Genomic DNA, 25,498 nt, shown 5'->3' with positions numbered 1-25,498 from the left:
GATATTGCTGCCCAGTGACTGCGTGCTCCTGACGTGTTACAGGGAGATGCTTTTAAAACAGTGGTCTCAAACTCGCGGCCCGGGGCCACTTCCCGCACTCCACCCAGTCTCCCCTCTGCTTCTGTTTCAGGCCCGACACATAAGAACAAAAGTAATGCCTCCGCTGGGTCAGACCAGAGGTCCATCGTGCCCAGCAGTCCGCCCACGCGGCGGCCCATCAGGTCCAGGACCTGTACAGTAATCCTCTATCTATACCCCTCTATCCCCTTTTCCTTCAGGAAATCATCCAATCCCTTCTTGAACCCCAGTACCGTACTCTGTCCTATTACACCCTCTGGAAGCGCATTCCAGGCGTCCACCACCCTCTGGGCGAAGAAGAACTTCCTAGCATTGGTTTTGAATCTGTCCCCTTTTAATTTTTCCAAATGCCCTCTTGTTCTTGTAGTCTTCGAAAGTTTGACGGATCTGTCCCTCTCCACTTTCTCCATGCTCTTCATGATCTTGAAGTCTCCATCATATCCCCTCTAAGTCTCCGCTTCTCCAGGGAAAAGAGACCCAGTTTCTCCAATCTCAGCGTAAGAAAGGTTTTCCATACCCTACATCAAGCGTGTCGCTCTCCTCTGAACCCTCTCGAGTATCGGCATATCCTTCTTTAGGTACGGCGACCAATATTAGACACAGTACTCCAGATGCGGGCGCACCATCGCCCGATACAACGGCAGGACAACTTCTCCCGTTCTGGCTGTAATACTCTTCTTGAATATACCTAGCATTCTATTCACTTTCTCAGCGGCCGCTGCGCACTGTGCCGACGGCTTCATTGTCTTGTCCACCATTACCCCCAAGTCCTGGGTACTCTCACTCAACGACAGCCTCCCATCGTGTAGCTGTACCTCGGGTTTCTGTTTCCTACGTGCAAGACTTTACATTTCTCTACATTGAACTTCATCTGCCATCTTGTCGCCCACTCCCCTAGTTTGTTCAGGTCCCTTTGTAAATCTTCACAGTCTTCTATAGTCCTAGCCCCATTAAATAGTTTGGTGTTGCAAAGCAGGTATTTCACAGCTGAGCAGCAGGCGAGCCATGAGACTTTTGATTCCGCCCCTCCCAAAAACGCAAATAATTATAAAATTATAGGCTCACGTGCACAGCATAAAGATTGCCCGGAGGCATACTGAGTTTCAGTTTCAGCTCCTAGATGTTACCTCCTTAACTTATGGTTCGGAGACTATAACTCTGTACCTAACCCAGAACTAGAATTGTCCACAGGCAAGAGACTAAAGATAGACGATGCTTCCAAAGTACTGGGAGTTACACTAGACTCAAACATATCGTTCAACACTAGTGAAAAGATTCTTCTTTAAGATGAGACAGCTGAGGACAATTAGACCAGTCCTAACCCAGGAAGTTTCAGGATAGTAGCACAATCTGTCCTAATACCACACCTGGACTACTGTAATTCATTATATTGTCTTTACAACCAAAACAAGACTTTATTAGAAACAGTTGGTGACAAAATTCATCACCGTTCCCGTCCCCACGGATAACTGCGGGAATCCATCTCCATGTCATTCTTTAAGGAGAGAGGGAAGAATCAGAGTATGAATGGGCCCAGCCACTGACCCTCCAGCCTTGCACTGAAGAATGCTGGTGCAGAAGGACAGTTTGAGATAGACACTAAAGAATGACAGTCTCTGGTATCCAGAGCAGAAATTGTGATGTCGTAATGCCTCATTCCTCCAATGCCTAAGAGCCAACCTCATCAATGATGTCACAATGGCTTGACTGTCCTATACTTGGCTCACATAAGAATCATAGTGTGAATGGGCCCAGCCACTGACCCTCAAGCCTTGCATTGAAGAATGCTGGTGTAGAAGGACTGAGGTTGAGAGAGACACTAAATAATTACATAAGACCATAAACGTTGCCATACTGGGACAGACCGAAGGTCCATCAAGCCCAGTATCCTGTTTCCAACAGTGGCCAACCCAAGTTCCAAGTACCTGGTAGAAACCCAAAGAGCAGCAGCATTCCAGAGCTGAGATTGTGATGTCATAATGCCTCATTCCACCAATGCCTAAGAGCCAACCTCATCAATGATGTCACAATGGCTTGACTGTCCTATACTTGGCTCACATAAGAATCATAGTGTGAATGGGCCCAGCCACTGACCCTCCAGCTTTGCATTGAAGAATGCTGGTGTCGAAGGACTGAGCTTGAGAAATGCACCAAAGAATGGCATGGGATGGTTTCCCATGGCTATCTGCGGGAACGGGAACGGTGATGAATTCTGTCATCATGTCATTCTCTACTCTGAAATAGTCTTCAACACCAGGTTGATAAACCAGGGAAGCTCAGTTCAGATCTTGCTGCTGCTCTTTGTGGTCTTGGAAAAGTCACTAACTCTCCGTTGCCTCAGGTACAAACTTAGATTGTAAGCCCTCTGAGGACAGGAAAATACCTATTGTATCTTGAATGTAACTCATCTTGAGCTCCAACTGAAAAAAGGTGTGACCTAAATCCCTTAAAGAAATATTGCATAAGACTCTTCAGTGGGTTTTTTCTAAAATAAATTAGTGCATCTGTAAGAGTCAACCAGCTGTAACGTGTTCAGTAGGAAATTAAAAAGAGACGACATAACACAATGACTTACCGCATTGTAGAGAATTGTCCTTTTTTAATGTTGAGTTGTCGAAGACCCAATCTGCCATGTCCCATCCGATTACATCACCATCAACACAGTCATCAAAGTCAAACTTCTTCCCATTCCACATCCTAAACAAGTAGAGCTCGCCAGTAAGTCCCACAGCAGAAGCAAATGAACTCATGCTAGGATACTGGGAGCAACCAAGCGATAACAGTCCATCAACGGCCAGGCTTGGTTTACCTTTCAGACGCTTATTTATTTCTGCTTTCCCATTGATATAAAATACCATGTTCTTCTTGTGACTTTCCCAAATGATGCACGTCTGATACCAGGTATGTAAACTAAGTATTCCAGGAACGGTGATTTGGTTGCCAAATATCCATATAATCAGATTCCCACTGTCTCCCGCAAGCCCAAGGTCATAGCTATCTTCACCAGAGGAATCAGTTGCTCTCTGTTTGTAAGTAAATGCCGTCCATGGGCCATCTGATGTGAGCTTTAGGTGAACGCAGACTGTGAAATCTTCAAGTCGAGGTACTTTCAGTTTTGAAGACGTCGTCATCGATTCTTTACATGGAGTCTCAAAAACAGCTTTGTAGTCTCCCAGGAACTGTCCTTGAGCTAAATAAGAAAATGTAGACAGGTGGGTTATTGGATTATATAACAACTACATAATGACCGCATAGAGGAAATTTGATATGTTAATGTAGCGAGTACTTGATAGAGGAATATGAATGGAGAGGCAAAGAGACACACAGACACAGCAGTGTTAAAAGATAGGTTTACCCCATTAAGGTACAGGATAATAATGTGTCTGTATTGAAAACCATCTCAGAAAATACTAACTCTGTATTGTAACACCTTTACAGAAGCTCATGTATTGTAACACCACTACAGAAGCTCATATGAACTGCTCTGAATTGACTCCCCAGTCATTAGTAATGGTAAAGAAGCTTTCAATGAACATAAACATAATAAGATTTTGTTAAATCCAACAGTCTTCATATGGCCTCTCTTTCTCCTTTGGAGATCTGATGGATACCCCTTAGGATTCTGCACAGCTGGAGACAGGGGATATCTACTTCTTAGGCAATTTCCACTCCATATTTTTCCTCAGAAAGGGTGGTGGGGTGGTGAGCATCAAACAGCCCCCACCTAGTTGAGATGTCACAGGCAAGAGCAATGACATAGTTCAAGAAAGCCTGGAATTAGCCCAGAGGATCTCTAGTTGTGAAAGAATGAGGAGAAACCAGAAATCAGATTTTTGTGGGTTTTTTTATCTGCCTCTACACCCTGTATTTCTAAGTTCCCCCATCAAGATCTGCAGAGCTGGCAGACTTCATCTCACATTAAAATAGTTTTCTGAGGCTTAGTTCCCCCTCATTCACTTCCCCAGTTAAATGATAATTCTTCACTGATTAGGGCTCCTAGGGATGACCCATTCTGTTCTACTACAAAGAGAGGACTTCCCTGAAGACGTGCTGGCCTTACTTTAGAATCCCTATTCAAGATTCACCCATGCAAGGACCATTCTTATGTTCTTATGGCTTATTACTAGGATAAGCAGCATAAAATCTGTTTTACTCATTGGGATCTTGCCAGGTACTTGTGATCTGGGTTGGCCACTGTTGGAAACAGGATACTGAGCTTAAGGGACCTTGGGTCTGTTCCAGTACGGCAATTCTTTTGTTCATATGTACCGTATTTCCCCACATATAGGCCGCCTCCATGTATAGTCCGCAGCAAACGGCGACCTATATTTTAAAACCAGTAGATAAGCCGCCCCATGGTATTAGCCGCGGCTTATCTTACCGGTACATTACCTGCCTCCTCGAATCTACAGTTCATAGACAACGGCGCGAAAGACAAAGGCGCGCACGGACAATTGAGCGCAGCGCGGAGGTGCCTGCCGCTCAAAATTACTGTTTTTAGGGGCTCCGACGGGGGGTTTTGTTGGGGAACCCCCCCACTTTACTTAATAGACATCGCGTCGGCGTTATGGGGGGTTTGGGGGATTGTAACTGTCCACATTTTACTGTAAACTTAACTTTTTCCCTAAAAACAGGGAAAAAGTGAAGTTTTCAGTAAAATGTGGGTGGTTACAACCCCCAAACCCCCCACAACGCCCCCACAATACGGCGCGATGTCTATTAAGTAAAGTGGGGGGGGTTCTCCCCCACGCCCCCCCGTCGAAGCCCTAAAAACAGTAATTTTGAGCGGCGCGTGCTTCTGCGCTGCGCTCAATTGTCTGGGCGCGCCTTTGTCCCGGTGCGCTTTTGACCTGACACCGAATCTACAGTGGTGCAGGGCAATTGCGATCTTTTTGGCATCTAGGCTAAATGGCTGCCGTCAGTTCTCTTGGGACCCTTGAGAACTGACGGCAGCCATTCAGCAAGCGGTGCAGGGCCAGGCAGGATGCCGAAAAGATCGCAACTGCCCTGCACCACTGGAGATTTGAGGAGGCAGCCGGCATCCGTCCAGCGAGGGACGTATTTAAGAGGGATTTAAAAAAGGTACCCGGGGGGGGGGGGGGATGATTTAAAAAGGTACCGGGGTGGGTGGGATGATTTTAAAGTTTTAGATAGGCCGCCCCATTTAAGTAAGCCGCGTCCCATAGACAGGTTTGTAAAACCCATTTATAGGCCGCGGCCTATATATGGCGAAATACGGTATTATCACATACAGTACATGTGTAAAACTCAGTTTTGGAAGCTGGTTATTTTCACGTGCCAATCTGCATCATGTAGCTTGCAAGGGAGCCTAAACATTTCTGACAGAATGAAAAAAAAGTGGAAAATCACAGCTGGAAGATAAGTACCAGGCTGTTTTGTTTTTCTTTTCAGTGCTGCTAGACTTTATGCGCTCCTTTTTTCAAAGCTGCGCTAGCAGTTTTAAGCGCACGCTTAGCGCACGCCAAATTGCTCCATGCGCTAGACGCTAACGCCAGCGCTGAGCTGGCGTTAGTTCTAGCCATGTAGCGCGCGCTAAAATTCTGCACGCGCTAAAAACGCTGTCACAGCTTAGGGCTCCTTTTACTGAGGTGCGCTAGCGTTTTTAGCGCACGCTCAAAATTGCCGCACGCCAAACCGCGCGGTACGCTTCTAGAATAACGCCAGCTCAATGCTGGCGTTAAGGTTTAGCGTGCGCTGTTCTCCACATTAAGGCCCTAACGCACCTTAGTAAAAGGAGCCCTATATATTTGGGGAAATTTACCTATTAATTTTTTCCCATCTTGGAACTGTATTTTGGGCTTTTTGTGTGTGGGGTGTTGTTGTTTTGGTTTTTTTTTTATTATTTTCGTTTTGTCTTGGAAGGGATTAGTAATTACAGACTTAGGACATCTGGTTATTGTAGAACAAACTTTTGCTCCAATAGCTGGAATTTTTACTCTGTTTTTCCTGATGTTCTTTTTTCTTAAGAACCCAATAATAATACAGTCGGACTCCATGAATAGTAGCAAATCAAAAATTTACGGCATTTTGCTGCTGGAGCTTTGAGGCTTCATAGTTTGTTTTTTTTCTAAAGGTTGACCCATGTGGTATTCCCTGTCAGCATAGCTATTGCTAGCAATCAGCATTTGCAGTTGGCATAACTAATGTCAGCAAAGGCCTATGGGAAATTATATCAATCCGACTCTAGCATATGCACTGAGGGTCTATCTGCATTCACATGCCAGAGTCAGATTGATATAATTTCCCATAGGCCTTTGCTGACATTAGTTATGCCAACTGCAAATGCTGATTGCTAGCAATAGCTATGCTGACATTCCCCTCTAATTCAAAGTTGTTGGCAAACATTTTTGTAGGTTGTTCTGACTAATAACACAAGAACATAAGAGTTGCCATATTGGGGCTGACCAAAGGTCTGTCAATCCCTGTATCCTGTTTCCAACAGTGGACCAAGTACCTAGCTAGAAACCCAGAGTAGCAACATTCCAGAGCTGAGATTGTGATGTCATAATGCCTCATTCCACCAATGCCTAAGAGCCAACCTCAGCAGTGATGTCACAATGGCTCGACTGTCCTATACTTGGCTGACATAAGAATTGCCACATTGGGACAGTATCCTGTTTCCAACAGTGACCAACCCAGGTCCCAAGTACCTGCCAAGATCCCAAAGAGTAAAACAGATTTTATGCTGCTTATCCTAAGAATCCCAAGTTCTTTCCTCCGCTCTCCAGACACTGGGTTGGTGAGGATCTTGCAAGCACACAGTTTAGATTATCTGCTCTTCATATTGACAGATGTTAAACATATCAGTGCTTACTTATTATTCATTTACAGTTCTCCCCAACCTCCAGATGCTGGTAGGTGGCTCCAGTAGATAAGATGGCAATAAACAGTGGCTTAGTATACCCTTAAGTCCTGTTTAGATTGAAAAGGGCAGCTGGTTGTTGTAGGGCAGGGGTGTCAAAGTCCCCCCTCGAGGGCCGCAATCCAGTCAGGTTTTAAGGATTTCCCCCATGAATATGCATGAGATCTATTAGCATACAATGAAAGCAGTGCATGCAAATAGATCTCATGCATAGTGATTGGGGAAATCCTGAAAACCCGACTGCATAAGATCTATTTGCATGCACTGCTTTCATTGTATGCTAATAGATCTCATGCATATTCATGGGGGAGGTGACATCAGAGAAAGCGAGAGCCCACGCAAGTGCGATAGCAGGTTGGGGATTGCTACTCGCACCAGGAACGTTAGGGGTACGGGGGAAGGGAAGCAGCATGCGCGCGAAAGATCTCACTACAACGGAGCTTTGTGAGGCAGCTCTTCCTTTTGGAATTCCTAGTACAGAGGTTTTCTTTTTCCAGTTATTTTTAACTTTAAAATGAAGTACAATTAGCATTCAATATAAGCAATTAACAGAAAATCAAAGCAAACATCAAGAGAGAGAAAAAAAGGAAACCAGATTTAGAAAATACAAAGGAAATCAGGACAGTAAAGTGGATCGATTTTTCACTCCGTCAAAAATGACAGTCAATGAAGTTACACAGAAATACTTTTAAAACCAATAGGAGGAAATTTTTTTTCCACTCAGAGAATAGTTAAGCTCTGGAACGCATTGGCAGAGGTTGTGGTAAGAGCGTAGTTGGTTTTAAGAAAGTTTGGACAAGTTCCTGGAGGAAAAGTCCATAGTCTGTTATTGAGAAAGACATGGGGGGAAGCCACTGCTTGCCCTGGATCGGTAGCATGGAATGTTGCTACTCCTTGGAGTTCTGGAATCTTTTGTTACTCTTTGGGATTCCAGAATCTTGCTGTTCTTTGAGATTCTGTATGGAATGTTGCTACTCTACTAGGGACCTGGATTGGCTTGATGGACCATTGGACTGACCTAGTAAGGCTATTCTTATGTTCTTATATCCACTTGACAAATTATTAGGCAATGCGATATAACATCCACTTCCTAAGAAGCTTCTTTATCTAAAAACAGTCACTATTCTGGCTCAAAAAATACATTTGAATTAGGAAAACCTTAGAAGACAGAAGGAAATTAAAATAAAAACCTCCTACCTACAGCTAAAATCTTTGCCTTCAGTTGAAGAAACGGCTTGTGTAACCCTTGAAACATCAAGAACAATAATCTAAATCCCTGAGAATTTGGGGCAAGGTAATATATCTAAATTGATGTGGGGCCCATTGGCATCATTATAATTGTTTGTTGACTGTGAGTCAGTTTTTTGTTTACTTTGGTACATATCCAGGGAAGGGTGGGAGGGGGTTATTTATGTTTTAAATTGATTTTTGAATATTCACACTTGGGATGGGTGGGAAGATATCAATATTCAGAATAGGGTAAGGTTTTTATGTTTATTGAATGATTATTGGATGGGTGGGAGAAAAATGGTTGATTATGAACGTGTGAAAGTTGTATTGCACTGTTGAAGTTTTGAAAATTGATAAAGAATTATAAAAAAAAAAAAAAAGTGATCTTAACACATTTGACTTCCTTTGTCAAATAGAAAAGATAACCAGAAGAGCAGCTCATGATGACATGTTATCTTGGCTAGATTCCAACAACTGAGTCAACTTAATAGTCATTAGGGTTAGCCAACAACATGACACAACTGCCTCACCCTGACTTTTCTTCCACATTCTTGTAGGCAAGTAATAAGAATTATAAATAATAACTGAGTCATTGTTAGATAACAATACCACCTCCTTAACCTATTTCTTTAGCAAGATCGCTGAGGGAAGCAACAGACAGGAAAGGCTAAAACGTTAAATTCTTAGCTTTAACCAATGGAGTTGTCTGTAGTATGGAGTAACATGATCTGGTTTCTTTAAATTCAAAATTGGATGCCCCCCCCCCCCCGAGATCCAAGAGGGGATCTTCCAGAGGAGAATGCCCCTCACTTTCAGGGTCCATATATGAGTCTGTAAAAAAGGAAACCAATTTTAAAGCAGACGCTACCTGCATCTCTGACTTGGTATGGATCAGGGGTGTCAAAGTCCCTCCTAGAGGGCCGCAATCCAGTCAGGTTTTCAGGATTTCCCCAATAAATATGCATTAGATCTATTTGCATGCACTGCTTTCATTGTATGCTAATAGATCTCATGCATATTCATTGGGGGAAACCTGACTGGATTGCGGCCCTCGAGGAGGGACTTTGACATCCCTGATCTAATGCATCTGGGGGCAACAGAGGATTGATTGAGTTGCCCGGGGTCATAAGGAGCAGCATGGGATTTGAACACACAACCTCACGATGCTGAGGCTGTAGCTCTAACCACTATGCCAGGGATTTAAAAGTCCCTCCTTGAGGGCCGCAATCCAGTTGGGTTTTCAGGATTTCCCCAGTGAATATGCATTGAAAGCAGTGCATGCACATAGATCTCATGCATATTCATTGGGGAAATCCTGAAAACCCAACTGGATTGCGGCCCTCAAGGAGGGACTTTGAGATCCCTGCACTATGTCACTCCTTCCTCCTTGTCCAAGTGCTATATCAAATCCTAATCCCTAAATCAGGGGTGGGGAACAAGGGCCATAATCCAATCAGGTTTTCAGGATTTCCTCCAATGAATATGCATGAGATCTATTTGCATGCACTGCTTTCATTGTATGCTAATCGATCTCATGCATATTCATTGGGGGAATCCTGAAAACCCGACTGGATTGCGGCCCTCGAGGAGGGACTCTGACACCCCTGGTATAGATTGAGGCTTAGATCAAGCTACCTTTCTGGGGGAGAAACCATCCTGGGATTGATTGATTTAAAAATTTATATCCTGCATATCAAACAATTCTATGCAGGTATCAATCAACATACATAATATCACACACAAAAAAAATACAATTAAAATAACAAAAAAACATAGCACAAACTAACAAACCATTATCTTACAGGATGCCCACAAAAACATTACTTGACTTTAACGACTGCAAAATCAAACCTTATTGGAATATGTTTATAAATAAGATGACAGCAAATACAAGTCCCAAAAAGCACAGTTATCAAGATCTTACACAATCGCTTGCACTTTCAACCTTATAAGCTGCAATTGGTGCAGAAGTTACTTACAACCTTCAGACAGAATAGAAAATTCAATACATAAATAGTGTAAAAAGTTCCAGCCTCTGATAACCAGAGCTGGTATTGTGACATCATAATGCCTCATTCCACCAATAAGAGCCAACCTCATCAGTGATGTCACAATGGCTGGATTGTCCTATATTTGGCTTACTTTTACTACATTTTGATTTCTAGAGTGGCGCAGTGGTTAAAGCTACAGCCTCAGCACCCTGGGCAAGTCACTTAACCCCTTCATTACCCCAGGTATAATAGATAGATTGTGAGCCTGCCAGGACAGAGAAGGAAAAATGCTTGAGGACCTGAATAAATTCGTGTAAAACCTTTCTGAGCTCTCCTGGGAGAATGGCATAGAAAACTGAATAAATAAATTAATATTCTAGGAATGATGGTAGAGAATTATGCTTTCATTAAAGACCTAAGTAGATCTGTAGGAAACACTCCTGCACTGGACTTTGATCTGATTTATAATATAAATGAGCCTGGCAGGGCGTTATCTGGCAGCATGGCTAATCAGAATTCAGGTTTGGCTTACAGATTACCTCATGCAATTATTGCTTGAGTAGTGAACTTTTACTGAAATTTTTTTTTTTTTTAACAATCTAGAACAGTGGTTCTTAACCTGGGTTCGACTGATCCCCAGGGGTTCGGTGAGTCAGTCTCACGGTTTCGGCGGAGGTCAAAACACACCTCCGACTCATATAGCGCTTCGGTTAGGTTCAATCATCTATCAGTTATTCAGTGATTTTGATCAAGACTAAACTAAACTAAACTAAACCTTAAGTTTATATACTGCATCATCTCCACAGAAGTGGAGCTCGACACGGTTTACAGGAATTAATAAAGAAAGGAACTCCAATGGAAAGAAGAAGGGCTTGGTAAAAAGGAAGGAAAGAGTATAATGGAGAGGGAGGGAGTAGTTACATTTTGGAGAAAAGCCAGGTTTTCAAATGTTTTCTGAAGCGTTGGAGGGAGGTCGAACTCCGAAGAGGGGCAATGAAGTTGTTCCACAGCTCGGTGATCCTGAAGAGGAGGGATGTCCCAAGTTTTCCTGTGTGGGATATGCCTTTTAAAGAGGGGAAGGATAGTTTGAATTTTTGAGTGGATCTGGTGGAGTTAGGATTCGAGGAGAGCCAAGATAGTGGAAAGAGGGGAGGAAGGATGCCGTGAAGAGATTTGAAGGCTAGACAGGCGCATTTGTAGTGAACCCTGAGGATGACTGGGAGCCAGTGAAGCTTAGACAGAAGCGGGGAGACATGGTCGAATTTGCTTTTTGCGAAGATTAGTTTAGCTGCGGTGTTCTGAATCCGCTGAAGTCTGAGAAGACTTTTCTTTGTTAGGCTTAGGTAGATGGAGTTGCAGTAATCTAGTCTGGATAGAATAATGGATTGAACGAGGACAGCGAAATGTTGTTGGTGGAAGCAGGATCTGACTTTTCTTAGCATGTGAAGATTGAAAAAGCATTTTTTTACTAGGGAGTTGATGTGATCGTTGAAGGACAATGTAGAGTCAATGATCGTGTACTCGGTTTCTTGATCTATCAATCTGTAACTAACGCCTTATATACATCAATCAATTCCTGATCAAAATTTGTGATTTAACTGATAGATGACTGAACGTGACCGAAGCGCTTAGGATTCGTGATGATACGCCCCGCTCGTCCATAATTGGCTGCAGGTGATCACGCAACATCGCTTGGCCTATCTGTGCTGCAGGGGATTTGATGCGCACAGTAGTCGAATTGTAACTGTTGTGATGGTACGTCGTGTGATACCTATCTTAATATTTTAATCCCTTACTAACTATGTCGAGCAAAATACGAAAGTGGTCGGACGAATATGTACAATATGGATTCACATGTATAACGGAACGTGATGGGAGTCAGTGTCCTAATTGCATGATTTGCAATGCCAAGTTGAGTAATTCTAGTCTAGCTCTGGCAAAACTAAGGGAATAAAGAAGGGTTCGGTGAACACGCATATGAAACTGGTGGGGTTCAGTACCTCCAACAAGGTTAAGAACCACTGATCTGAAGCATTGATAAGCTAATCACCTAAACTAATCAAGATGTCTTGATCACAGGCTCAAGGCGATCTACAAGTTAAGAGGCCCATGTAGCTGCGTGCGGAAGCATTTACAATCCACAGCAGAAGAGCAATAATGTTTCAGAAGGAGATTACACGGGGAAGTATTTAGAAACATAGAAACATAGAAAACTGAGGGCAGAAAAGAGCCATAGCCCATTAAGTCTGCCCACTCTATTGACCCTCCCCCTTAACCCTCTGAAAGATCACACTCTGATGACCCATCCCCTTAACTCTACCCTCTTAGAGATCCGACATGGGCATTCCATTTATTCTTAAAATCTGGCACGCTGCTGGCCTCGATCACCTGCCCTGGGAGCTCATTCCAATGATTAACCGCTCTTTCGGTAAAGAAATACTTCCTGGTGTCGCCATAAAATTTTCCGCCCCTGATTTTCAGCGGTTGCCCTCTTGTGGACGAGGGCCCTTTAAGAAAGAAAATATCATCTTCCACCTCGAGACAACCAGTGATATACTTAAATGTCTCAATCATGTCTCCCCTCTCCCTGCGTTCTAGCTCTAGAATGTTGCTACTTATGATTCTAAAGTGTTTGAGGCTTGTGCAGAGCTTAGGCATTGGTGCAATGAGGCATTATGACATCACAATCTGAGCTCTAGAATGTTGCTACTTAGGATTTTAAAGTGTTTGAGGCTTGTGCAGATGAGGACAGAGCTCAGGCATTGGTGGAATGAGGCATTATGACATCACAATCTGAGCTCTAGAATGTTGCTACTTATGATTTTAAAGTGAGGCTTGTGCAGAGCTTAGGCATTGATGGAATGAGGCATTATGACATCACAATCTGAGCTCTAGAATGTTGCTACTTAGGATTCTAAAGTGTTTGAGGCTTGTGCAGATGAGGACAGAGCTCAGGCATTGGTGGAATGAGGCATTATGACATCACAATCTGAGCTCTAGAATGTTGCTACTTATGATTTTAAAGTGAGGCTTGTGCAGAGCTTAGGCATTGATGGAATGAGGCATTATGACATCACAATCTGAGCTCTAGAATGTTGCTACTTAGGATTCTAAAGTGTTTGAGGCTTGTGCAGATGAGGACAGAGCTCAGGCATTGGTGGAATGAGGCATTATGACATCACAATCTGAGCTCTAGAATGTTGCTACTTATGATTTTAAAGTGAGGCTTGTGCAGAGCTTAGGCATTGATGGAATGAGGCATTATGACATCACAATCTGAGCTCTAGAATGTTGCTACTTAGGATTCTAAAGTGTTTGAGGCTTGTGCAGATGAGGACAGAGCTCAGGCATTGGTGGAATGAGGCATTATGACATCACAATATGAGCTCTGAAATGTTGCTACTTAAGAACGTGGTCACAGCTTCATTTGATTTCACTGAGTAGCATTTCCGGTGGTAGAGACTCCTACCCAGATTCAGGGATGATGCCTGGCCACATTAAGAACAGTGTGTGGTTGTGCATGCTGTACCTTAGAGGGAACACTGGACTGGGGACAGTTGGCCCTTTTGTCAGCTGGGAGCAGAATCTTCAAATCTACAAGTTCTGAGTTACAGACAAATCCGACTTAAGAGCAGCTTTAAAAATGTAACTCATTGCCTCTATTCAGATGGGTTTTACTCATCCCTTACCTTTCAGCGGTACACTTAGAACGAAGAAAAGCAACAGGACTCCAGAGGATTTAAATGCCATGAAAAGTCTCTTGATTTTGCCGACACAGCAGTGCTGCAGCCCAAAGGATGGCATTCTGGAAAAGAATTAAAGTCTGTTTAAAGATCAGAGACACCCACGAGGTCACAGAACTGACACCAGTCACTACAGAAGGTTTGTCCACTCTTCCCGAACCCAACCTGCGCCTGCTGGACTTTCAGCAGTTCTCTGAAGCAAAGTTTCTAACCTTGACCAAAGTGCTGTGATCAATCCTGAGGCCCAGACTGACCGGAAGCATTTAGTTATATATTTAACTGTATTGGCCAGGAAGGCCAGATTAAGACAAATACATTGCTTTCAACTGTGGCAGTTCAGGAACGACTGAAACCTTTCCTCTGTTAATGATCAGCTGGGGAATCTAGAGATTGGAACCTTTGTGGTGTCTCGAGGTGAGTCTTACACTGGTCCAATCCAAGAAACATGAACCTACAAAAAAACAAACAAACCCACCTTGCTCCAACACTGTTATAAAGTACACCAATTCATGACCACAGAGCAGTGGTCTCAAACTCAAACCCTTTGCAGGGCCACCTTTTGGATTGTAGGTACTTGGAGAGCCTCAGTAAAAAATAGTTAATGGTTTATTAAAGAAACTAGTTTTTTAGCCCGTTACATTAACAGGTGCTAGAATAGATGTGTAGACTTAGGCATTTCTTTCTTTCTGTATGTCTGTCTTTCTTTCTGTATGTATATCTTTCTTTCTCTCTCCCTGCCCCCTTTCTTTCTTTATGTCTGTCTTTATTTTTGTCTCTCTCCATGGCCCCCAGTCTGTCTGTTTTACTGCCCGCTGTCTGTCAGTATTTATTTCTTTCTGTCTCTCTCTCCTGTCCAGTAGGAACCCTTCCCTGCTCCCCTTGTCCAGCAGTAGCCCTTTTCCCTTTCTTTTCCTCCCCCCTGTCCAGCAGCACCCCTTCCCTGCTCCCCCTGTCCAGCAGTAGCCCTTTTCTCTTTCTTTTCCTCCCCCCTATGCAATAGCAGCATTTCTCTCCTCCCCCCTTCCCTGGTCTTCTTTCTCCTTCATTCCCTCTGTCTCCCCAAAAGGGTGCTGCAGCAGCATTCCCCCCACAGTCTCACACAGCCGTTGGCAGCATTTCCCCACTCCCCCGGTTTCACACAGCCATCAGCAGCGTTTCTCATTTCGCTCCCGGTTCTCACACAGCCGTCGGCAGCGCAGCATTCACAACTCGCTGCTCCAGCTTACTTCGGTCCTTCATCACTGCCGGGTCCCACCTACTTTCTGTTTCCGTGAAGGCAGGATCCGGCAGTGAGGAAGGCCCAAAGCAAGCAGGAGCAGCAGGTTGAAGCCTCCCTCCCTGCTCTATCTTCCTTCAATGCCGCCCTAGCCAGGAAGCGACTTTGGCCAAGCTCCCAGGGCTCTAACTCAGTGCTTGCCGGCTTCGCTTCTCCTCTCTCCCCCCCCCCCCCCCGTCTCCGTTTTCAAAGGAACAGGGTTGGGAACTCGGCAAGCACAGCGTAGTCAGAAGTCAGCCGGCGTTGGAGATCAGGAAATCAGCTGAGGCAGGCACTGCACATGTGCAGGCACGGCGCCACGGATCACGGACCCACCAGCTTTGAAGTGCGCATGCGCGCTAAGGGAATTATTATAGTGGATGACAATTTTGCATGAGGTAAAACCCTTTATAGTTTATAAATCTTTCCTTTTGGCTAAGTCTTAATAATAATATTGTAATTTATAGCTAAAGAGACATATGATCAAGAAACAATTTTATTTTACTTTTGTGATTATGATAAACATACCGAGGGTCTCAAAATAGTACCTGGTGGGCCGCGAGTTTGAGACCACTGCCATAGAGTATCCTAAAGTTTTGAAAATCCCTAAAGAGCAAAAATGATCTTACTCTTTGGGATCCTGCCAGGTACTTGTGGCCTGGGTTAGCCACTGTTGGAAACAGGATTCTGGGCTTTATGGACCTTCAGTCTGTCCCACTATGGCAACTCTCACGTTCTTATGTAACTCACATATTTACCCTGCATGGGGAGAGTGTGGCACAGTGCTGAAAGCAAGGCCTCAGCACCCTGAGGTTGTGGGTTCAAATCCCTCGCTGCTCCTTGTAACCCTGGGCAAGTCACTTAAGGGCAAATTCTATAAGATGCGTCCAAAAGTTAGGTGCCTAATTAGGCACTGTTTAGCGCGATTCAAGTAAAATTGGGTGCTGTTTAGTGAATCCCGCTGAGCGGCACCTATTTTGGAGGCGCCCAATAAATAGGCCAGCTCTAGGCACAACTAAAAGTTAGGCGGCCGTGCGAGCGCTTAAGCACGCTTTAGAGCAGGGATTCTGTAACAAGGCGCCTAACACGAAGCCACGCCCACGCCTAACGTGCATAGCGCTTATTTTTTTTGAAGGCCGCCTACATTTTTAGAGGCGCCTTGTTACAGAATCGCGCTTTCTTGATAGGCGCCTAGGTTTCAATCAGTGCTGATTAAAAAGCGTAATTGAGCTTGTTCTTCAATTTAGATAGGCGCCTATCTGGTTGGGCGCCTCCGAAATAGGGGCTTTAGGCGCTGGTTACAGAATTTGGGCCTTAATCCCCCCCATTGGCCCAGGTACATTAGATAGATTGTGAGCCCACCGGGACAGATAGGGGAAAATGCTTGAGTACCTGAACAAATTCATATAAACAATTCTGAGCTCCCCTGGGAGAACAGTAGAGAAAATGGAATAAATAAATAGTGTGAAGAGTTTCAGCCTCTGATAACCAGAGCTGGTATTGTGACATCATAATGCCTCATTCCACCAATAAGAGCCAGCCTCATCAGTGATGTCACAATGGCTTGATTGTCCTAGACTTGGCTCACTTTTGCTACATTTTGAGCAGTGGTTAAAGCTACAGCCTCCGCACCCTGAGGTTGCGGGTTCAAACCCACGCTGCTCCTTGTGACCCTGGGTAAGTCACTTAATCCCCCCATTGCCCCAGGTACATTAGATAGATTGTGAGAGGGAAAAATGCTTCAGTACCTGAATAAATTCATGTAAACCATTCTGAGCTCCCCAGGGAGAACAGTAGAGAAAATTAAATAAATAAATATATAGAGCAATTCAATCCTGCTTTAAACACTCTATAAGGGCAAGTCTATAAAATGGGTGTCCACAGGTGTTCAGGTAGGTTGGGCTATCTCCGTTTATAGTTTTAAATAGAATTTGAATAGTATTCTTGCTGGAATTGGAAGCCAGTGTGAGTTGAGGAATGCCTCTGTAATGTGGTCGAGTTTCCTCAATGAGTAGATGAGTCCCAGTGCTGTGTTTTGAATTGTTTGTAATTGTCTTGTCATTGTTGCAGGGCAAGGGAGATAGAGGATGTTGCAATAGTCTAGTAGACCTAGTATTAGGGATTGTACTATGAGCTGGACTTGTGTCTCCACCACCTCTTCTGGGAGACTGTTCCATGTGGAGAAGGGGGCGGGTGTCTCTCACCCTCACTACGCCACTCTCCAGGGATGTACATTGTAAGGGGCAAAGATTTCTAATAAAGTTCAGTCACAAAATCCGTCCCCTGCATTCTAATGTTCTCCATCGAACATGGCAAAATTTTATTTATTAGCATTTGTGTAATCTTTTTACATTATTTTATAGCTCACAGGAAAATATATAGGCAAGTGCAAATTAGAAATATATGTGGAAAGAAGATCCTCATAGAATCAGAGACAGCCAGGGCTGGAAAAAAATTCAAAAGGTTAATTGATCCACCCCTGGCTTCAGGCAGGATTCTTGTGCTCATAAAACCTCACAAAAATGCTGCTCTAACCTGCCCTGCAAACCTCCAGGGTGGAATCTGGACCAGGCGCTCGGTGCCAACGCTGTGACTGCCACGTGGGTAGCCCAGAACGTGAATCCTTGCTGAAATCTTCCACTGGTCGGGGCTGGGGTTTCAACGGAGTCAGCATTCACAGCCCCCTCGAGGGAAACATTTACACTCTTTGCATTATGGACCCAGAAGTGTGTGTGTTTCCAGGACAATAATTGTCACTATTTGACAGAACTAAAGTTAAGCTGAAAGGGGGTTGAAAAATCAGGAAGTCAAGCTCATGGTGTCTGTTCCCAGCTCTGGTTTTGATTGAGACAGAAGACCAGCAGGGCAGGAGGAAAATCACTGGGTGCAAAATAATAATAATAATTCTACCTACCACGAACAGCAAACTTTAACTTAAATTTCTTCTCCTGTAAAGCTAATGCTACTAACTATTTATATAATGCTGCTAGACATTTGTAGAAATGTACATTAAAACATTCACGAGACAGTCCCTGCTCTGTAGAGCTTACATTCTAATCAAACAGACAAACTGGACAAGGAGGGAGGTTGGGGAGTTTCTCAGGCATCGCAGAATCTCCTTGTGGTACCATCATTAATATTAATCAATACGCTGAGATCCAACAGTTTCGCTGTCACTGCACCCTCTCTCTGGAATTCACTGCCTAAATCATTTACAAATCGAATCCGTACTAAAGCAATTTAAAGCAAAATTAAAAACATTCTTGTTCCAAGATGCTTTTGGATAACAACTGTCCTTTTAAGGACTAAACCTAGTTTTATAGCCTTTTACCTTTACCTATTGTTTTTCCCTTAATTGTGCTCTTTTTCGTTAAGATTGTAGTTCTCGCCCTTCTTCCCTAATTGTTTGTAGTTAGTATATAACATAGAAACATAGAAACTGACGGCAGAAAAGGGCCACGGCCCATCCAGTCGGCCCACAACAATGACCCATCCCTACCTTCTTCTATGAAGAGATCCCACGTGCCAATCCCATTTTTTCTTAAAATCTGGCATGCTGCTGGCCTCAATTACCTGCAGTGGAAGATCATTCCAGCGATCAATCACTCTTTCAGTAAAGAAATATTTTCTGGTGTCATCATGAAATTTCCCACCCTTGAGTTTCAGCGGATGCCCTCTCGTTGCCTTGGGCTCCCTGAGAAAAAAGATATCTTCTTCCACCTCGATACAGCCCGTGACATATTTGAACGTCTCAATCATGTCTCCCCTCTCTCTGCATTCCTCGAGTGAGTATAACTGTGACTTGTCCAGCCGTTCCTCATATGGGAGATCCTTGAGTTCTGAGACCATCCGGGTGGCCATTCACTGGACCGACTCAACTCTCAGCACATCTTTGCGGTAATGTGTTTACTAACCTAACCTGGTTTTGTTTAGTAATTTAATTTTAATTTGTTCTTAAGACACTTTTTATTTCTGTACACCGCTTAGAAATTTGATTAAGCAGTATAAAAAATTTTTGTAATAAACTTGAAACTTGGGCTTTTAACCTGGATTTGAATACTGCCAGGTACGGAGCTTGACGCGCTGACTCAGGTTATCTGTTCCAGGCGTACGGATGCAGCAAGAGAGAAGGAATATAGTCTGGAGTTGGCAGTAGAGGAGAAGGGTACTGATAAGAGAGACTTGCCCGATGAACGGAGTTCCCGGGGAGGAGAATAGCAAGCGATAAAAAAGGAGAGACATTGAGGAGCTTCAGAGGGAATGCATTTGTACGTCAATAAGAGGAGTTTGAACTGTACGCAGAACTGGGTAGGGAGCCAATGAAGTGACTTGAGGAGAGGGGTGACACGAGCATAGCGACTCTGGCGGAATATAAGTCATGCAGCAGAATTTTGAACAGATTGAAGGGAAGAGAGATGATTATGTGGATCTATGGAAAGAGAAAATTCGACCTTTGCTTTTCTCTCTCCATTGGCTCCCGGTTTATTTTAGAATTCAGTTTAAGAGTTTATGTATTGTTTTTAAGATTTGACATGGTATCTTTGCTCCTCTTGTTCCTCTGCTATGGAATGTTTCTAGATTTTCCTATGCGAGAGGCATTCATCGATTTGAACTTTCTCTTCCTTCTAGGAAAGGAATTTATGGAGTTAAGAATTTTAGCAGCTCTCTGGCGTTTAAACTCCCCCCAATTATGGAATGCGCTTCCCCTAATTTTGAGGTGTCCCAGTTCCTTCCAATTCTTCCGTAAACTTCTAAAAACTTTTTTTATTCGCTAAACATTTTGAAAACTAACTCTCTTGTATTTCAGTTCACTTTATTTTTTTAATTTATTGTTAACCGCGTCGAGCTTCCTTTGGTTGAAGACCCGGTATATAAGGTTAAGTTTTAGTTTCGTTTAGACCTATGAGAAGCAAGTTTCAGTAGCCTAGGAAGAGGTGATAAGGGTGTGGATAAGAGTTTTGATAGTGTGCTCAGAGCGGAAGGGTCAAATTTTGGCGATATTATAGAGATAGAAATGACAGGTTTTGGCGGTCTGTTGGATTTGTGCAGAGAAACAGAGAGAGAGGGGTCAAAGATAACCCCGAGGTTGTGAGCTGACCAGACGAGACAGGGAGGACATAAGAACATAAGAATTTGCCTCCGCTGGGTCAGACCAAGGGTCCATTGAGCCCAGCGGTCCGCTCCCGCGGCGGCCCATCAGGTCCATGACCTGTAAGTGATCTTTTGTCTAACCCTTGGATTCCTACTTACTTATATCCTGAAAACCCTCTTCTTCCCTCTTATCTTTGCCCTTTTTGCTCCTGTGTCCTCCTTTATCTGTAGCCCTCAACCCCCTTATCTTTCAGGAATTTATCTAGTCCCTCTTTGAAACCCCTTAATGTAGTCTGTCCTAATTACGACCTCCGGGAGCGCATTCCAGGTATCCACCACCCTCTGAGTGAAGAAGAATTTTCTGGCATTGGTTCTAAATCTGTCCCCTTTCAATTTCTCCGAGTGCCCTCGTGTTTTTGTAGCTCCTAGTACGCTGAAGAACCTGTCCCTCTCCACCCTCTCTATACCTTTCATAATCTTGTAAGTCGCTATCATGTCACCTCTGAGTCTCCGCTTCTCCAGGGTGAAGAGCCCCAGCCTCTCTAACCTCTCAGCGTATGAAAACTTCTCCATACCCTTAATCATTCGTGTCGCTCTCCTCTGGACCCTCTCAAGTATCGCCATATCCTTCTTAAGGTATGGCGACCAATATTGGACACAGTACTCCAGGTGCGGGCGCACCATCGCCTGATACAGCGGTAGGATGACTTCCTTCGTTCTTGTTGCAATACCCTTCTTGATAATACCCAACATTCTGTTTGCTTTCTTCGAGGCTGCCGCGCATTGCGCCACTGGTTTCATGGTTGTATCCACCAACACTCCCAAGTCCTTTTCAAGGTTACTTTCCCCCAGTACCAGCCTCCCCCCCCCCCAATTTTGTAGCTGAACATCGGGTTCTTTTTCCCTATATGCATGACCTTGCATTTCTCTATATTGAAGCTCACCTGCCATTTGTTCGCCCACTCCTCCAATGTTGTCAGGAGGATGAGAGTGTTATCCACAGAGAGAGAGCGAGGGGAGAGGAGAACTAGGTTTAGGTGGAAGGACAATAAGCTCAGTTTTGGCCAAGTTCAGTTTAAGTGACGGCAGCAAAGTCAGGCAGGCAGGCTGAGATTCGTGCCTGAATTCCTTTAGAGATTTCAAAATTAAGGTCCAGGGAACTGGAGTCACTATCAGCAAGCTTGTGGTTCAGGTTAGGATTACCGGGCATCCGGATTTTTACCCGGACTTGTCTTCTTTAGCGGGCACGTCCGAGCGTCTGGACGGTTTTTCAAAACCTGGCACTTTGTCCGGGATTTGAAAAGCAAATCGCGTCGGGAGGGGCATCCACGTATGCAACGTGGCGACATCATGTGCACGAGCGCATGTGCGTGACCTCATCGCATCGCATCTGCGCGTGCCCTCCCGACCGAGACGAGCAGGCTGAGGGGATGGGGCTGGTGGCGAGGTTGGGGCGGGGCGTGGGCGTAACGGGGCGGGGATGGGTGGAACTGGTGGGCCTAGGGGGTCCAGATTATACATATGTAAAATCTGGTAACCCTAGTTCAGGTTAAGGTCTGAGATCGGAACGTCTTTTCAAGAGAGAATAGAACTTAGAAAAGTAAAAGTCAGGTACACAGTGGTGCCTCACACAACGAACTTAATTGGTTCCAGGAGCAAGTTTGTTATGCGAAAAGTTCGTTATGTGAAACGCGTTTTCCCATAACAATACATGTTAAAAAAAATAATTCGTTCTGCAGCATAAAATATGCTAAGATGACATAAAAAAAGATAAATTTGTCAAAATGGTGAAAATGGTGGTCTTGCTGAGGCCAAACTCTTTGACGAGGTCACACTGTTTTACCCCACATTCACTCCTTCTAATTATTTCCCGTTTCATTTCAACAGAAATCACCTTCCTGCTTTTTTTAGAAGCCATGATATACAGTATATAAAAAATATTGAGTTTATCTTAAAAGGACGACTGTATACAGTGAGAGAGGGCAGAGTCTCAGCGGCAAAAACTGGGACTTAACTTTTCTTTTTTTTTTTTTTCTAGCATCGGGGAAGCGGCGAGAGTAGCTCCGCCCCCCCCAACGCATCAGCAGTAGGCGCCGGGCCCCTCCATAAAAGGAGGCGAGCCGACGGTCCGCCACTGCACAGGGAGCCAGGCGAAGGGCTGTGAGAGAGGGCAGTTAAGCGCAGTGAGTAACGCAGCTCGGGCGACTTCGTTGTGTGAAACGAAGTTCGTTGTATGAATCAAGACATGAAGTTCGTTGTGTGCAGCGTTCGCTGTGCGAGGCGTTCGTTGTGTGAGGCACCACTGTACTTTAAGTTCATCAGAGGGTCTGGGTTCTGAACTGATACCTATGCAGAGGCCCAAGGTTTTCAATATGGAGACAACTTGGGAAGCAATATCTAGTTTGCAAATCTCTTTGGGGATTCAATGCAGCAACTTACTACACGTTACACCTCTGTTGTGTCTGAAAATTTGGAATTGAAAAATAGACTATCCAGCGTGGAAACTAAAGTGGATGGACATTAAATTAGAATAAAGACAGTGGAATCCCAGGCTTCAGTCTGGATAAGAGATAGTGGAAATGTTTAATTTTAAGGTGGAAATGTTGGAAAATATGATTAGAAGAAGTAATCTTAGGATTACCAACTTTCCAAAATTACCACTTATTTCAGCGCGGGATACATTTAAAAAGTATTTGAAAGAAGTTTTGAAAGTTCCCGAAACCTCTTATCCGCCTCTCACTAAAATATATTACTTACCAATTAGACCAGCTGTTCAGAAACCAAACCAGCAGAATTTGTCTGCTGATAGTTTGGATTTGACAAATTTCCTTGAGAGGTCAGGTGAAGAGATACCGGCAACTGCTACGCTACTTGTACAATTTGCCATCGACGCTGACAGGGAATGGATGCTTAAATTGTTTTTTAAGTTTAAAGATGTACCATTCATGACTAAAATAGTGAGAATGTATCCAGACGTGTCACGAATGACCCAAAAGAGAAGAAAACAATTTCTTATTTTGAGGCCAAGGGTTCTGCAGTTAGGTGCGACGTTTGTACTCAGATTCCCCTGTAAATGTGTAATGACCTATCAAGGTCATTACACATTTACCTATCAAGGTCATTTATTTTCTTTGAACCTCAGCAGTTGACAAAATTTATTTCTGCTAAAGAGCAAACTTAGAATACTTGAGAGAACTTCTGTTTCAAGTCAGCTCATTAATAAGAACATAAGAACATAAGAAGTTGCCTCCACTGGGTCAGACCAGAGGTCCATCCTGCCCAGCGGTCTGCTCCCGAGGCGGCCCATCAGGTCCGCGACCTGTGAAGTGGTTACTAGTAACATAGTAACATAGTAACATAGTAGATGACGGCAGATAAAGATCGAATGATCCATCCAGTCTGCCCAACCTGATTCAATTTAAATTTTTTTTAATTTTTTCTTCTTAGCTATTTCTGGGCAAGAATCCAAAACTTTACCCGGTACTGTGCTTGGGTTCCAACTGCCGAAATCTCTGTTAAGACTTACTCCAGCCCATCTATACCCTCCCAGCCATTGAAGCCCTCCCATGCCCATCCTCCACCAAACGGCCATACACAGACACAGACCGTGCAAGTCTGCCCAGTAACTGGCCTAGTTCAATCTTTAATATTATTTTCTGATTCTAAATCTTCTGTGTTCATCCCACGCTTCTTTGAACTCAGTTACAGTTTTACTCTCCACCACCTCTCTCGGGAGCGCATTCCAGGCATCCACTACCCTCTCCGTAAAGTAGAATTTCCTAACATTGCCCCTGACCACTTCTATAACCTACCTCAAGTTCTATCTGTACCCCTCTATCCCCTTATCCTCCAGGAACCTATCCAAACCTTCCTTGAACCCCTGTACAGAGTTCTGGCCTATCACATTCTCCGGAAGCGCGTTCCATGTGTCCACCACCCTCTGGGTAAAAAAGAACTTCCTAGCATTTGTTCCAAACCTGTCCCATTTCAATTTCGCCGAGTGACCCCTAGTGCTTGTGGCTCCCCACAGTTTGAAGAATCTGTCCTTATTCACTTTCTCTATGCCCTTTAGGATTTTGAAGGTTTCTATCATGTCCCCTCTAAGTCTCCTCTTCTCCAGGGAGAACAGCCCCAGCGTTTTTAACCTGTCGGCGTATGAGAAATTTTCCATACCTTTTATCAGTTTAGTCGCCCTCCTCTGCACTCCCTCGAGTACCGCCATATCCTTTTTGAGGTACGGCGACCAGTATTGAACACAGTACTCCAGGTGCGGGCGCACCATTGCGCGATACAGCGGCATGATGACTTCCTTCGTCCTGGTTGTGATACCCTTTTTGATGATGCCCAGCATTCTGTTTGCTTTCTTTGAGGCTGTCGCACACTGCGCCGATGGTTTCAGTGATGTGTCAACCATCACCCCCAGATCCCTTTCAAGGTAACTCACCCCTAGCCGTGTTCCCCCCATTTTGTAGCTGAACATCGGGTTCTTTTTCCCTACATGCATGACTTTGCATTTCTCTACGTTAAAACTCATTTGCCACTTATTTGCCCAGTCTACCAGTCTCGTTAGGTCCCTTTGCAGGTTTTCACAGTCTTCCGTGTTCCTAACCCAGGTTCTGGTTCTCCCTTGCTACCATCTCTTATTTCTTTGTATTGTTTAATAGAGGATTCAGCTATTGTATTGCTCTCTCCCCCTTTAATTGAGGTCTAATGTAACAAACCAGTAAATTTTATATTTTGGTTTAATGCTTTACCTTTATGATGAGAAAAGAAATTCTTTTGTTTTTTTTCCTAATGTAATTTCTATTATTTGATTATTGTCTCACCTTAAAAGTTTGTACTGGTATTGTACTATTTCTTTGTTTTGACTAATAACTATGTCAATACTATAAAATGAAAATAAAGAATAAAAAAAAAAGAAAAGAAAAGTAAAAGTCATTCAGGGATCTCTGGGCAACGGGTTGGTGGTCCTAGACTAGTTCCTAGTTTTGATATTAATCTGGCCCCACTATTGATTCACCCACTGGACATGAGAAACACATGACCTACTGCTACCTAAGCAGTGTACTGTATGAGAAGGAAGTTAATTCACAGGGCCACTACACCCACACCACAGAACCCCCCCCCCCAAAAAAAAATCCTACTATACTACTATCTACATAAGAACATAAGAATTGCCGCTGCTGAGTCAGACCAGTGGTCCATCGTGCCCAAAAGTCCGCTCACG

General features: G+C 44.0%; 1 protein-coding gene across 2 annotated transcripts in view; it reads right to left on the bottom strand.

Annotated features, from left to right (window-relative positions):
* Nucleotides 1-25,498, bottom strand: part of ADGRG2 (adhesion G protein-coupled receptor G2) — a 195,135-nt gene that overhangs the window by 152,181 nt on the left and 17,456 nt on the right. For both annotated transcript variants that reach the window (XM_033949916.1, XM_033949915.1), the window contains exons 3-4: nt 13,872-13,987; nt 2,654-3,268 (exon numbers count right to left, since the gene is read on the bottom strand). In XM_033949916.1, coding sequence (XP_033805807.1) covers nt 2,654-3,268; nt 13,872-13,986 — 730 coding nt within the window. In that variant the 5' untranslated portion in view covers nt 13,987. The remainder of the gene's footprint in view (nt 1-2,653; nt 3,269-13,871; nt 13,988-25,498) is intronic.

This window comes from Geotrypetes seraphini, chromosome 6 (assembly GCF_902459505.1).
Source record: "Geotrypetes seraphini chromosome 6, aGeoSer1.1, whole genome shotgun sequence".
Taxonomy (NCBI): domain Eukaryota; kingdom Metazoa; phylum Chordata; class Amphibia; order Gymnophiona; family Dermophiidae; genus Geotrypetes; species Geotrypetes seraphini.
This window is presented reverse-complemented; position numbering and strand designations above follow the sequence as displayed.